At 37.1% G+C, this 15,258-nt stretch overlaps 1 protein-coding gene across 4 annotated transcripts in view; it reads left to right on the top strand.

The window, feature by feature from the left end:
- The window catches only part of KCNQ5 (potassium voltage-gated channel subfamily Q member 5), a 519,052-nt gene that overhangs the window by 431,063 nt on the left and 72,731 nt on the right, over positions 1-15,258 (top strand). For 3 of the 4 annotated variants that reach the window (XM_079146514.1, XM_079146515.1, XM_079146516.1), the window contains exons 6-7: positions 8,623-8,733; positions 14,192-14,287. In XM_079146514.1, coding sequence (XP_079002640.1) covers positions 8,623-8,733; positions 14,192-14,287 — 207 coding nt within the window. The remainder of the gene's footprint in view (positions 1-8,622; positions 8,734-14,191; positions 14,288-15,258) is intronic. The other variant, XM_079146517.1, reaches the window with a different exon arrangement.

Genomic DNA, 15,258 nt, shown 5'->3' with positions numbered 1-15,258 from the left:
CAGAGGAGGCTTGGGAATTGAAGGTTGTGATGAAAAGATGTTCTGGGATCTGAAGTGGGTAACTAAAAGGGCCTGTGACAGACAGTGGATGAGGGGTGAGCACAAGTGACTGCCAGCTGAGGCACTGGCAGCTCCTGCAAAAGAGAATCTTCTGGGTGCTAGGTGGAGCTCCGTTTAATGTTGTTTCCTGTTATTTTCCCTCTTAATTGCTTCAGATTTATTCTGAACTCATTTAAGAATGAATTTTCCTGAAGTTATTTTCTATTATTATTCCCTCCTTTCCTGTTATTATTTTTTTCTCCTTTTGATTTTCTTTAAATTTATTCTAAAATAACTTGGAATTGGATTTTCCTGAAGCAATTTTTTTCTGGTAACGACCTGCTCTAGAAAGCCAGTTTGTGTTGTTTTTTTTTTTTTTTTTTTTTTTTCTTCTTCTTTCTATTTGCTGCTATTCTTGTAATTAAATTAGTGTTGTTGGTTTAAAAGAAAGATGCATGCAGCAGCAGATAGTGTAAATCTGATCTTGAGTAAACATCTGCATACAGACTCCACTTGAGACTATGTGAGACTATGATTACCTCACTCATATAGAAAAATTTTACATCAACCAGATTTAGTTTCAGAATTCATGCCACAATTCTTATAATCTCAAAGCAAGCTGTATGTGTAAAGTAATGCACTATGCATTCAACAAGTTGACATCCCAAATATGCACTTTCATTCCCCTGCAGTAAGATTTCCAGCCATCAATTCCCTCCTAGGAAACATACCAACTGAGGCCTGTGGCACACCAAACGTTCTTTGGTATCTACAGGATTCTGTTCTCACCGTTGTCTGAATGCTTGCAAAGCATTCGATGTGTTCATTCCAAAGTATTTTATGGCTGTCGTATTTGAAATTATAATGGCATGCTTCATTTCATATTATTGCATAAGCTTATGATATATGGTACAGAAAGAAAGATGGATGGTCCTATTAAAATGGAATAGAATGCCTTAGAAAAACTTAATAAATGCAAAATTCTAAAAATTGTGTTGCTGTGAAACCAAAAGTGAGCATATAATTACACAGGGGGAAATCCTAAATATCTAGAACTCTATACTCAGATGCTTCCACTGTGTTCTTGCTTCACTAAAAATACAACTTATGAAAAAAACATTAAAATTAAGAAAAATGATTCATTATGGTGAAGTTTATGCAAGGAAAATGAAGCATAACGCCAACTGCAAACTATGCCTTTCATCAAGAATATTAGGAAATGAATGTACGTTTGTGTGTTTCAAGTTAAAATAAAATATTTAACATTTATCTCTTTGTGATTATGTACTTTAATCAAATTTCTGACTAAGTGGCCAATTAATCATCACAGAAGTTTCAATCAGAAAAGCTTCTCTTTATATTATCATGCATTAATACATAATCTCAGAAAATCATCTCACCTACAAAAAATAACAGGAGTCTCATAAGAACATTTATTTTACATTAATTCAACTGCACTGTGGTTCAGTTCATTCCCTTGAAATACATTTGCTATACAGAGTAAAAGTCTATTGTATGGTGATTCACTTTAACACTATATCTTAGAAGGGAATTAAATGCCTTGACTCAGGGATTATCAAAAATGTATTAATAAAAGGAGAACTCATTAAACAACCACAATTCAGTTCTTTCTATCTTCATGAGCCCACCCAGTCCCTGTCATTCCCACCCAGCCAGCCTGCATGCAGTCATGAAGCATCCTCAGGCTCATCCAAGATGAACAAAGGCATTGAACTTGATTCCAATACCACTACCCACTGGACTCAACCCTTGCACTCTAAGTCATGTGCACATGTAGAACTGGCAAGGAATTAACACAGGGCTGATGAAGAAATCTTCAAAGAGAAACTATATTACTTACTCTATTTCTGTGTTGGATCCCTAAAGAAACTGGTGTTTCAAGGGATTTGTTTTTTGTTACAATAGTACTCCATTACTAGATTTCTTTTTAATCAAAATCAACACTTTCTCTGTAAGTTCATGCAGTTCATCTCACTATGTTAACTATATACAGTAATTAATAATCACCATCTGTCCTTCCGACTGGGAGTTACCAATACACTTGGTGTGGGAGTTGCTACAATACAGAGATGATGAGATACAATGAAACTCATCTTACCATGCCAAACCATCAGGATGCTTCCAGGATCTTGCAGATCTGCAAAGAGTTTTTCCAGAAGAGAAATCAACTGCCCCATTATCACCCAGTTCAACTGTAAAGTCCAGGTGTGGTTTCCTCCCAACCCCAGAAGAGCTCAGAGGTGGCCTCAAGTTTCTCTGAAACAAACTGCTGTTCCAGAATCTCCTCCAATGTCCTGAAGGGTGTTTAGGTCCTACATGGGCCTACCTCTCTCTGACTCTGAATCAAAGTAGATTCATGAGATTTCTGGAAGACAGAAGTGTTTTATTGTTTAGCATAAGCATAGGAGAGGCAGCCCCAATGGGGCTTCGGCTTCTCACATTCATGTGTGAAGGATCAACTGATTGACGTTAGCAAGACATTTCCAGTGCTAGGAAAAGAAAAGAAACAGCTTTACTGTGCAGCTGTACTGTTCCAAGAAGACTTGCTGGTACTTCAAGGGAAGCTTCACCTGAAAGTCTGGAAGATCAATCATCTCTATGCAGGGCTTAATCCAAAGATGGCTTTATTGAATGCAGTTGGCCCTTGCCTTAGAAAGTTGGCAGCCAGATCAACCAGATGGGCCATCGTGAATTCCTGGAGAAGATTTGCATCTTTTTATTCTAAGTGCACCTTAGAGACTTCATAATTTTCTCTGGTGTTCTCTCAATTCAAATGGTGGAGTCCAGTTGCCCACTTTGCATCCACAGAAGTGATGCGCTCTCTGGACAAAAAACAAAGGTAACTCCCACCACCTCCCTCCTTGGCATGGAGGAAACAAACTGCCACCTGTTACCAAATCCTTCCTAGGCCTACCCTGGAGACAAAAAGGTCTCTCTACTGCCAACCAAGAAACTCCCTGTGCTACTTTGACATCAGAACAGAGGAAGTTGTAGAGATCAGGGGATCAGTGCTAGCTCTTCAGGTCCCTGCACTCTGAAATATGGTCATCCCAGAAGCCAGACCCAGAGTGCAGGGAGAAGGTAGGAAGAGTCCTCACCCAGCCAGCAGGACCCTAAACTGCTACACTGTCAGCACTTGAACCAAGAAGAATAACTCAAATGTGTTATTGGAATGTAAAGCAAACCATAAAAGGTAACACTTTTGCGGTGACCAAAACATCAAATTTTACCTTTAGTAGATGATTATTAATAAACTACTATAAAGAATATTTTGCAGAAAAGGTAAAATAACAGACAGTACATTAAAATCTTTCCCACATACTTAAAATTAGAAATCTGTAATAAAATTGTCTTTTTTTTTTTTTTTTTTTTGCATTCTTCAAGAAATCAAGTGTCCCATACTGACACTTCTGGTGACATATTAACTTGGCAAATTCCAACTCTGACCATGGATGACCTCTTCTACTCCAGAAGCCCCTTGTCGACTTGTACCTGATGCCCTCTCACCATTACAACCCTTTTCCAGGATGATCTTGGAAAGGTTGGCAGAAATCAGATCATGCAGGCCATGGTTAGAAGCTTAGAATTTCATCTTAATTCAACAGATTACCATTAAAATATTTTTTGAGGAGAGTAATGTGTGTAAAGAAGGAAATAGAGGAAGACAAGAACACAAACAGAGAGCAATTAAGAGACCACTGTAACACCCTGGTCTTCCAGGGTGGCAGTGAAGACAGAGCAAAGGAGATGAATTTGCAATAACTGAAATAAATATAATCAATAGGACTTGCAGATTGTTTCAGTGAGGAGGGGGCAAGAGAAAGGAGTAATTAGGATGCTTCTGAGCTTCTGACATGAGCCCCTGGATGGATAGTGGTACTCTTGATTAAGATGAAAGGTGGGTGCTGGGACTGTAGCTCAGTGGTAGAGCACTTGCCTGGCACATGTAAGACACTGGGTTCGATCCTCAGCACTACATAAAAATAAATAAATAAAATAAAGGTATTGTGTCCATCTACAACGAAAAAAATTATTAAGGAAAAAAGATAAAAGGGGAAACATTTGGGAATTCACAGATTGGAAAAAAAAACAGGAGTTCAGCTTAAATGGCTCTGTGATATCCAAATAAAAATATGAACTGCAGATGTGTGAATTCAAAACTCAGAAGAATAGCTTGGCTTAGAAGTACATCTGGTGTGTTCAGCATGAAAATGATATCTAAATCCACAAGAACTTTTAAGATCACCTGAGAAAAGAGAGAGAAAAGAAAAAAGGAAAAAGAAAGTCCAAGAAAAATAATTTTTAAAAGACCTAAGACAAACCTTAGGAATCCAATGTCCAAAGATTAGGAGGAGTAGGAGGACCCCATAGATAATGAGCTACCAGAAACACAGGGAAACCATGGAAGTGAAGAGAGAAAAGCGCTCCGAGGAAGGACGGCCCACTCAAATGAATGCTTCTGCAAGGTCGGATGCTAGAGTCTATCTCCTTTTATCATTTCTACCTCTCAGAATGATACCCGCCCAATGTTTTCATCAGCTTTTTCGTTGCTGTAACAAAAAGACCCGACCAGAACAACCCTAGAGGAGGAAGGCTTATTTGAGGACTCACAGTTTCAGAGGTCCATAGAAGATTGGCTCCATTCCACGGGGCTCTAAGTGAGGCAGAACATCGTGGCAGAAGAGTGTGTCAGACAGACACAGCTCACATTTCAATCAGGAAGCAGAGAGAGAGAGTCTCCACTCTCCAGATACAAAATATATACACAAAGCCAAGCCACAATCCCACCTCCTCCGGCCACACCCTACCACTTCAGTTACCCCTCTGTTCATCTCTATCGTGGGATTAATTCACTGGGTTAAGACTCTTATAACCCAATCATTTCTCCTCTGAACCTTCTTGCATCATCTCACATGTGAGCTTTTGGGGGACACCTCACATCCAAACCATAACACCCAGTTAAGATGGCATGACCTTCACTCTCAGGGCTTACCCATGACCACTTATCGTCACCACATTGGTACCTTTTCTCAATCTTCATTCTCCTGGTTCCCTATTACTCTGCAATATCAGGAATTTCCTGATCCTTTGTGACAGTCCTTCTCTTCTTTAGTAGGGTTGCATTCATATAGCAGTCTTTAAATTGTTCTTCTGTTATTGAAGAACAATATTCTTCTGACTTCCTTTTCCATCCTTTAAATATCTCTTTTCTGAGGTGTGCTTGGGCCTTTCTTTGCTTTCTTTGTAATATCATTTTTGCACAAAGCTTCAACAATCACTGTGCCTGATTTCAAAACCCAAATATCATGCCAAACCCAATCTTTCTCAAAATCAAGCTTTCGTTCTCAAATTCCTGCTAGACTTGGCTACATCAGTCACACTGACATTTAAAAAAAATTATTTGTAAAAACAAACTCTTCACCTTTACTCTAAAACCTTCTCTTTTCCATTGTTGTAATTTTATTTACGCCACAAACATCTTGCCACTTGAACTTTTAAAGTCATTTTTTACTTAGTCTTCCCCTTTACCCCAGACACACAGTAAATGTATTTCTATTGAACTTCCTAAACATGTCTCTCTACTTGTCATTTCCATACAGTCTCTTAACTGGTTTCTCCACTTCTCATTTCTCCCTGTTTCAATCCATTCTAAACATTATCTGCTAAAATTTCAATTTTTATAACCATCACTTCAATGCACACTACCTTAAAAACCTTTCGTAAGCATTTCCCTTGCTATAAAACAGGAAGCAGAATTCTTATCTCACCACTTAAGGTTTTCATTCATTTATTCAGTCCATATTTACTGAGTGACTACTGCCACCCAATTACTGTACTTTTGGATTCAGCAGTGAGTAAGACACAGCCACAGCCCATATAATGTTTACATTCTAGCAGGGAAGCCAGTGAACAAGTAAATTTAATCACTAAATACTATTTCAGATACTTATATCATCTATGAATAAATATGAACAGATTGAAGATTTAGGAAACAATTGTCAGGGAATAATAAGGTGACCAGGGATAGTCTGTTAGATTTATTTTTATTTTTAATTGACACATAGCAATCGCACATACATGGACACATACAATGTATAATAATCAGAGCAGGGTAATTGCCATTTCTATTGTCACAGACACATCATATTTTATGTTGGAAGCATACAAAATCCTTTCTAATGTCTTAAAATTTTTGATTGATTATTGAAAACTCTAGTTATTCAACTGTGCTATAACACATTAGAAGTTACTCCTCCTATTCAACTGCACCCCTATACCTATAATCATATATGGTCTTTCTATGGAGCTGACAATTGAGCAGCTAGCTACCTGAATGAAGACCTGGGAGTAAGAGAAATCCACAAATAAAACAGCAAGTGCAAAGACCCAGAGGCAAGCAAAGGATTGTCATACTGATGAGCAGCAAGGCAGGTGCCATGGGAGCAGTATGAGATGGAGAGTGATGGAAGAAGATGCCTGAAAAGTGGGCAGAGGCCCAATCTTGCAAAACCCTCAGGCCTTGGAGAGGAGCTGGGACTTTGTTCTAGGAATATAGGAAGCCTCTGGAGCTGACTGAGCATGGGAGAGAACACCCTCTGATTATCATTTTCAAACACATTCCCTGAGGGGCTAAGGATGTGGCTCAGTGGTAGACCTTGCTTAGCATGTGTAAGGTCCTGATTTGATTCCCAGGATGGCAAACCAAAATAAAAAGATACTTTTAGTAAATCTATTTAACCTCCTCTTCCATTAGTGCTCTTTGTTTTTATTATATGTTGACAATTTTTTGTTGTATATATTTATGGGGTACAAGAGATGTTATGATTTATGAATATAAAATATAATCCAGTAAAGCTAATTCATGTATCTACCACCTCAAACACTTATCATTTTGGGTGAGAATTTTGAAATTTACTCTCAGCAATTTTAAAATATCCTATACACTATAATTAGCCATATTCACAACATTGTGCAATAAATCTTAAAAAAAAAAAAAAAAGAAGAAGAAGAAGAAGAAGATGAAGTCATTCTGTTCTCCCCACCCTGCACCTCTGGTAACTACCACTCTACTCTCTGCTTCTGAGTTCAATTGTTTTAGATTCCACATATAAGTGAGACCAGGTGGTATTTGTCTTTTTGTGCCTCATTTATTTCAGAACATCTCATTTGATGCAGAAAAAGCATTTGACAAAATTCAGTATCATTTCATGATAAAAAAAAACCTCTCAATAATTTAGGTGAAGAAGAAAGTTACCTTGATACAATAAAGATCAAACGTGACAATCCCATGACAAACATTATATTCAGCAGTGAAAATTTGAAAGTCTTTCCTCTAAGATCCAGAACAAAATAAGAATGCCCTACTCTTATCACTTCTATGTATTACAGCACTGGAAGTCCTTACCAAGCAATTAGGTAAGAGAAAGAAATAAAAGCCATCCAAACAGGAAAGGAAGAAGTGAAATTATCACTTATTACTCATTACATGATCTTATACATAGAAAACTCTAAAAATTAAACACACACACACACACACAACCTGTTAGAATGAACAAATTCAGTCTGGTTGCAGAATACAAAATCAACACACACAATAGTCCCCAGAATTTCTATAAACTAACGAAAAACTTTCTGAAAAAGAAATCAGGAAAATGATCCCATTTGCAATAGCCACCAAAAAATGAAATAAAAACTTGCAAGTTTTTAAATAAGAAGGTGAAAGACCTGTTCACTGAAATCTATAAAACAATAGTGGAAGAAATTGAGGAAGCCACTAACCCTTTTCAAATCTGCCATGCCCCAGCTCAGCTGAACCACTTAAACTTTTCAGAATCTACTGTATGTTCTCACTGCTGTGCTGCTGGTCACCTGTTTCCCCTCCCCAGAGGTCACGCTTGATCATCTCTGCCTCTCAAAATATTACCCCTCCTTCAAAACCTAAATATGATGACATCTCCCCAGTAAAGCCTGCTCAACCTCCAAACTGGTAACGATCAATCTGTTCCTATATTTCTACAGCAGGTTATTTGGGCCTCCATCCCCATCCCTGCCTTGCCCTATTTTATGTTTTAATTATTTGTGTGTGACACACCTCCCCTAATATCTTAGGCCAAAAACTATGTACCTCTCATATTTGTTCCACTACAAATCATGACATGTACCTTGTGCACACCAAGACTTCAGGAAGTGCCTGCCAAGGTAATTAATGGGCAGCCTTAATTAACATTAATTATTGTTTGGGGTACTGATCTGGTCCTAAATCCATGGTACTCATTTCTGTATCACTGATGACTATCTACTTACTTAAATAACCTTTCCTTGAATACACTTAGAAAAGATGGAAAGCTGTTATACGGGAGAAACAACTATGTAGGTTATTCCTTTCCCTAAACAAAGAGAAGTTCAGTTATGCGTCATGGAAAATTAAAGCACAGTAATAAAATGTGCCAACAAGACTTGTTGAGTAATGATTTAGTGGAAATGTTGCTTTGTCTCCTGTTCATGGGTCCTAACTTCCCTCTCAAGTACTTAAGCTGAAAGTTCTGTTTATTTTGTTTTTAGATTACATTGACAACTATTGGCTATGGAGACAAAACTCCCCTAACTTGGCTGGGAAGATTGCTTTCTGCAGGCTTTGCGCTCCTTGGCATTTCTTTCTTTGCACTTCCTGCCGTGAGTATCTTTGCATCAATAAAGCAGCTTCAATCAGTTTTTAGAGGTTTAGTGGAGTCAGCTTTCACACATTGGTATGCTTGGGAACATATCTGTGTCACTGACAAATATAATTTTTCTAATATAATGTTGACTTTTCTAAATATATCTAGATGGATAATTTATAAAATATGGTCTTCCCTTGGAAGCAGTTAGACTTTAATACCAGCTAGGTCTTTATGACCAAATAATAATTCAGATGGTATCACCTTTCAGTCAGCATGTTCTTGATACATTTTAAATATTTGTGAAGATTTAAAGAAGTCTTCATTTTAAACTGATTGTTCCAATTTGGTTTATAACATGTGCTACTAAAGAGATGGATATGCACAAGTGGAGTGCGTTCCTCTTCAGATCCATTTGAGTGAAAAACATATGACCTTAAAAGGTTTTAAATGTGTCCAGTGATTTATTCTCTCTGTCACTGTCATTGATTTTTCTTAATGAGCAGTTTCTGCATCTTATCAGAATGAAGAGCATATTTATCTTCCCCCAAGTTTCTGATTATTTTCTACTTAATGGATGAAGTTTAATTTTTTGATCATTTTATCCTGTTGTTTCTTTGTTGGCAGTTGGAGAAAATATTAGTTTGTCCCTGTTTCCAAGCTCTAACTTTTGTCCCCTCTGCCTGGGGGGTGGGGAGCAGTCAGTGTAATGGAGTGTTGAGTGGTGGTCACAAGTGTACCTAAGGAACACAGTTGTGTCCTCCAGACACATGCAAATGCCATGGCAGAGCCTCTGCCAAGGAGAAACCTGAGCGCACCCTCCAAAGGAAGCCAAGGGAGTGGGAGTCAGATGGGGCTTTCCTGCTCCACAGAGTTTATTTCATGGGGATCCTTCCCTGCCTATTAATGAATTCAAATGACATTCTCATCCTTCTCACAGCCAGCCCAGCTCCATATTGACCTGCTGGTTCTTTCTCGGAACACTCAAAATCACAGAAAAGAGATTTAAAAGACTATACATATGCTTAGGCATTAGACCTGAGTTTGAATTATTGGTTACATACTATATAACTAGTTTGCTAGGGTTGCTATAACAAGTTTCCACAGGCTGGTTGTCTTAAGTAATAGAAATTTATTGTCTCATGGTTCTTGGAGGATAGAAATCTAAAATCAAGACGTTGGAGGGATTAGTCCCTTCTGAGAGCCATGAGAGAAGCATCTGTTCCATGCCTGTCTCCTTGGCTTGAGGATAGCATCTTCTTCCTGTGTGTTCATGTCTTCCATGTCCAAATTTCTTCTTCTTATAAGAACATCAGTCATATTGGATTAGAGCCCACTCTAATGACCTTATTGTAACTTTATTACCTCAGTGAGGGCCCTATTAAATAAGGTTACATTCTGAGGTTTAGAAATTAAGAATCCAACATGTGAATTTTGGGGAACATAATTCCATTCAGTGACTTTAAGTATGTTTCTTCATCAATACAATGGAGGAAGAATTGTTGAACCTAGAGAAATTTTGTAAAGAACAACCAATATGAGACAGTAGAATGAATCAGACATAACATTCCTATGTTCACTTATGAATACACAACCAGTGTAAAATCCATGTCATATACAACCATAAAAATGGGAAATCATACTTTATGTATGTATTTATGATATGTCATATTTATGATATATGACATATTTATGATATGTCAAAATACGTTCTACTGTCATGCATAACTAAAAAGAACAAATAAAAAATTTTAAAAAACAATATGATAATGTAAGTCAAGGACTTGTTATGAAGAAAACTTAATAAATGCTACTTTCCTTTATTGCATGAATATAAAAAGACATGTTTCCTGCAAAATGATGACATCAAAGAGAATAAAAAAAAATTCTCACTTATCCAAAGTCAACTCATCTGGCAGTCTGAACAATCTAGAACAGAGCAGAGACTCACTGAACAATTAGATTCCTGCAGGAAAATAGCTTAAGAACAGTGAAACACAGTTTGCAATTTTTGTTCCTAAAATAATGGCAGACCTAACTGTTAAAGGTGTGTAAAGACCTGGAGCCAATTAGTGTTAGGGTCAACCTGCCCCTAGAAACTAGCTGCCTCCAGCACAGTGAAAAGCTTTGTACCCCATAATGAAACTCTGGACTGTTGCAGGGAGTTTAAGTTGTGTTGCTGTTAGGTTAAAGGTCAGAGACTAGTCCTCTTGGGAATGTTTCCAATAAAGTGATTACATTTTATGTGCAAATCAAAGTAACACATGCTAGAAACCTGAAGAATTTGCACAGAACAGAACATTTCCTAACAAAGCCAAGAAAAGTAGCCTTTGTCGTGGATTTTTACTGTAACGTTGCAGGAGGTGCTGAGTTATCATTTTGTCCTGTGCACCCACCAGTCAACAGTGTTGTCTGATTGAAATTTAGGAGGACACACTGGCATTTTGCTGAAAAAGTGAGAGATGGATTGTAATCAGTCTGGTTTTGGGTTTCTCCCATCCAGTAAACTTGAAGACCAGGGATTCCCCATCTTACCTTCAAAGCTGAAGGATTATCTTGCACACCACGGAGTCATTCAGGCCACACTGTGTGACTTCCTCTGAGGCCCTCTCACCTAGACTAAAGAGCTCACAGAAGCAGCCCCAGTATCCCGGGATCACCCTGATGAGAAAGAAGGTCTCTCTCCTCTTTGGGGTGTTCCCTCCCTCCTGCTAATACTTCTACTACAGGTATCTTTTTACTGATGAAGAAATTTTTACAGATTGAATTACTTGAAACCTTGGGCTAATAAGTTCAATGCAAGGATTAGTTCTGTTTGATTCAGGACATTAACCACTCAAAAAATAAATATTAGCCTCTATCTATAATCATTAACAATATTAACAAATGTAATTATTATATATAGTAAAATATTAACAACTGTTAAAAAGCCTTTTGGCCAAACTTGTTTTCCAAGTGTTGTATACAAATTAGGCTCATTTAATCTGGAAGATAAGGAAAGGTAAATATTTTAAAATGTTTAGCAGAATATCTTTTTTTACTTAGTGTTTATGTAGCACGTCTCAGCCTAGTACTAAAACTTAAAACCTTAAAAATTAAGCCTTGTTTTCCTAGAAAATGAATGAAAACAAAACTCAGTTTCTAAGAATTTGCATTTATTGGTGTCAATATTTGCAGGGATAGCACGTATGTTGAAAGAGTAAGCCATGTTGTATGTGTATATATCGTAACAGACTTTACTTAACAGACTTCTATTTAGGTGCACTGAGCTGTATACTAAGAGAGAGGTGGAAGAAAGTTGGAATGGAGCCACAATGAGACAATGAGCAGACCTGGTTTAATAACTGCTGTAATGTACAATCTGACGCACAAGATATGTAGCAAATAGTTGCCATCTACTAATATAGTTTTCTAAACAAAACCAACATGACTTTCAGCAAATTGTAGTCTGTTTGGTAGATGCACAGGTTGTGCTATATAGGGCCTGTCTTCATTTTCCAAACTCCTAACCACACAAGTGTTCAAAACTGGCAGTTACAGCTGTTAATTCAATTTCTACAGAATATAATGTTCCATGAGTCAGTTATATACAAATGTACACATAATGTACATCTAATACATACTATAAATAAGTACTGTAAGTTATGAGGATTTATATTCTCTTATATGTTTATACTTCATGGACAGTAACATTAAAAGGAAAATAAATCATTTTTTCCTAAAGAACTTAATGTAACAAAAAAAATTAGGAATTAGGAATGATTAGAGTTGATCTGGATTTGGAAGTAGAAAGCCATTTTTATAACCTCCAAGTGGAGGTAAATATTGTTTAAATCTGCAAACCAGATCACAGAAACCAGGTTATTATAAAGCTTAGTTTGTATAATCACAACTTGTATGAGATGGAAATCTTAGACAGCATGAGGCATGCACTGAAAAAAAGAGATGGAAAGCAGAACCTATGATGTCATTGCTCATTACATGGGACAGTCATTTATCTAATTAGTAATGGAGTAGATCATTGCTCATTAGTAGCAAATAGTATTATTTTATAATTGTGTATTTTAAACATGATTGCATTACTGATTGTCTGGTTATTGTCACAGATGTACTCAGAATTGTGGAATCTCAAGATAAGAAGGAAGGTTAAAGGCTATCTAGAGCCCAAAAATACCTCAGCCAAACTGTCACCCAGTCAAGACTTAACTAACACCTCCCAGAGATGAAATAAACCCACCACCTCTCCAGGCAGCCTGTACCATCCTTGAACTACTTTAAAAATATAAAAAAAAAAGGAAAGCAACCATTCCTTACCTATGGCAAATAATGACTTAGTACTTCTAAGATGTCCATCTTTAACCTAAGGGTTAGATTCCTTGAAGTTTAATGAAAAGCTAATAATTTATAGCCAGCAAATAAAATCCACAAACTTGAAAAGCAGTGGCGTTCCAAGTCCCATACCAATAAAGTTGAGAATATAGACAAAACCCAGAGACTTGAATGTAGCAACCTCTAAAAGCCAACCCAAGACTGAGACAAAAAGCACCGTGATTCCACAAATGTTAGACCAAACTGAAAGGAGACAGGAACATCAAAGAACTAGGATTGGGGCTGATCAAGATGATAAGTAGAAGGAAAGAAAACTAGCCAAAAACTAATGTAAACATAAGAGGGGATACAAATCTTACTAACTGCAAAATCTGAATAGGTGAGCCAAAACCAAAAGTTAAGGATTGCTAATAGTGAGGGATGAAAACAGGAAAACAGGAATGTACTTTGCAATGACCCATACTCATGTCTCTATTGTATAGAGAGGCAAAATGGAAAACCTCTTTCATCAAAGCTGAGTGCCTGTTTGTCTCATCTGAATAACCATCCCCTCTATTTTACTTTGATAAATGTAGAATTATAGCATCATGAAAGATTATAACTGGGACAGATTTGAAACACCCCTCCCCCGCATTTCATGGATGAAGAACATACAACTTCAGAGTTTTGTCAAAGGGCTAGAAGGTCACCATGTCCATAGCAGCAAGATTTTACTTCTCTCAAATTCAAAATCCAGAATTCATGTCCTCAAAATGCTATCACTGGATAAGACTATTCACTCCAATTTAGACATAAAGAAACATCACAGAGAAGGTCACACAAGAAACAATTTAATAGCAAATTATATTTGCATTTATGATGCCTCTTACTATACCAGCAAAGACAAGAAATGACAATCCCTCGTTGATTTGCTAAAGGACAGAAATTATATCTCTTGACAATGTTGCCTAACAATTTGCCATTAGCTGATGGTATTATAATAGAGATAAATAGTGTTTGTTTTAGTAAGTAACATATTTATTCTGGACAGGTTACACACTGCTTGTCTTCTCAGACCCATTTTAGCAGTTTTTAAAATATTTGTATTATTTAACAGTACTTTTGAAAATTGTTTTTAAAAGTGCTATTTTTATATTGTGTTCCAGGGCATTCTTGGCTCAGGTTTTGCGTTAAAAGTACAGGAACAGCACCGCCAGAAACACTTCGAGAAAAGAAGGAACCCAGCTGCCAACCTCATTCAGGTGAATGTCAGTGCAATAGGTAGACCACAACATCTGTCTCCACAGTGCTTGTTGGGTCATTTTCAAATCTCTGTGCTTCTTTGCTTTGTAGAGCTACTATTTTGTCTCTTTTTAAAAATAAAGTCAGCCTTAATGAACAGTCTTGGGTTTGGGCAGGTATTTCCTCTCTCCCAACAGAAAAGTATATTTTTTCAGCAAATGATCTGAGCCTTGTTCAGACTAATTAACTCTACCAACAAAGCCATATAGAAATTAGCTGTTGTGTTTCTCCTGGAATGACCTAATGTGTCTTATGAATTTATTGGTGAAACGTAATTGATCATTAAGTGATGGAGCAGAACATGGCATTGTTCCCTGCGTGACAGTTAACTTCTCCAGTCAGATGTATGTCCATGCTGAAGAACAGATGTGTTTAGGATGTCAAAGTTTAGTGCCCGTGAAATTGCTTCTAATGTCATCTAGGGCAATCACTTGAAAGAGTTATCTTATTTTACGAGCTGGTGGGATTATGGGATGTATCAGTGATTGAGGATATGCAATAATAAGCATATTACTTGAGGCTAGCTCATAATATATTGATGTTATTAAGCATTTCATTTTCTTTTCAATAACTCAAAATTTGCCTTAGGACTAAAAGAAATGAGCTATCCTTTTGCCATCCATATCATTTGGGTGTGGAACCATCCTAGAATCAGGTTGAGAATCACAAAATATATTTTTTGCTGGATTCATAATGTGAAGTTGGCATTTAGTTATGGGTAAGATAATTCTACATTCTAGGGTAAGATAATTCTACATTCTAAAGTTTTTCCCATTCTGTCAAGCAGTTGAAGCTCCAGAACTTCTAAACTGGAGGTGTTTGGGATGGCATTCCCAGGTAGTTGGAGGCTTGTCTTCATGCTGTAGTAACAGGCACATGGCTTTAATTTACATTGTAGATTTGAATGGCTGAGCTAATAGGAAGTAACCAC

The sequence above is a fragment of the Sciurus vulgaris genome (genome assembly GCF_902686455.1).
Source record: "Sciurus vulgaris genome assembly, chromosome: 7".
NCBI lineage: Eukaryota > Metazoa > Chordata > Mammalia > Rodentia > Sciuridae > Sciurus > Sciurus vulgaris.
Note: the sequence above shows the minus strand (reverse complement) of the source record. Positions and strands in the feature narration are given on the sequence as shown.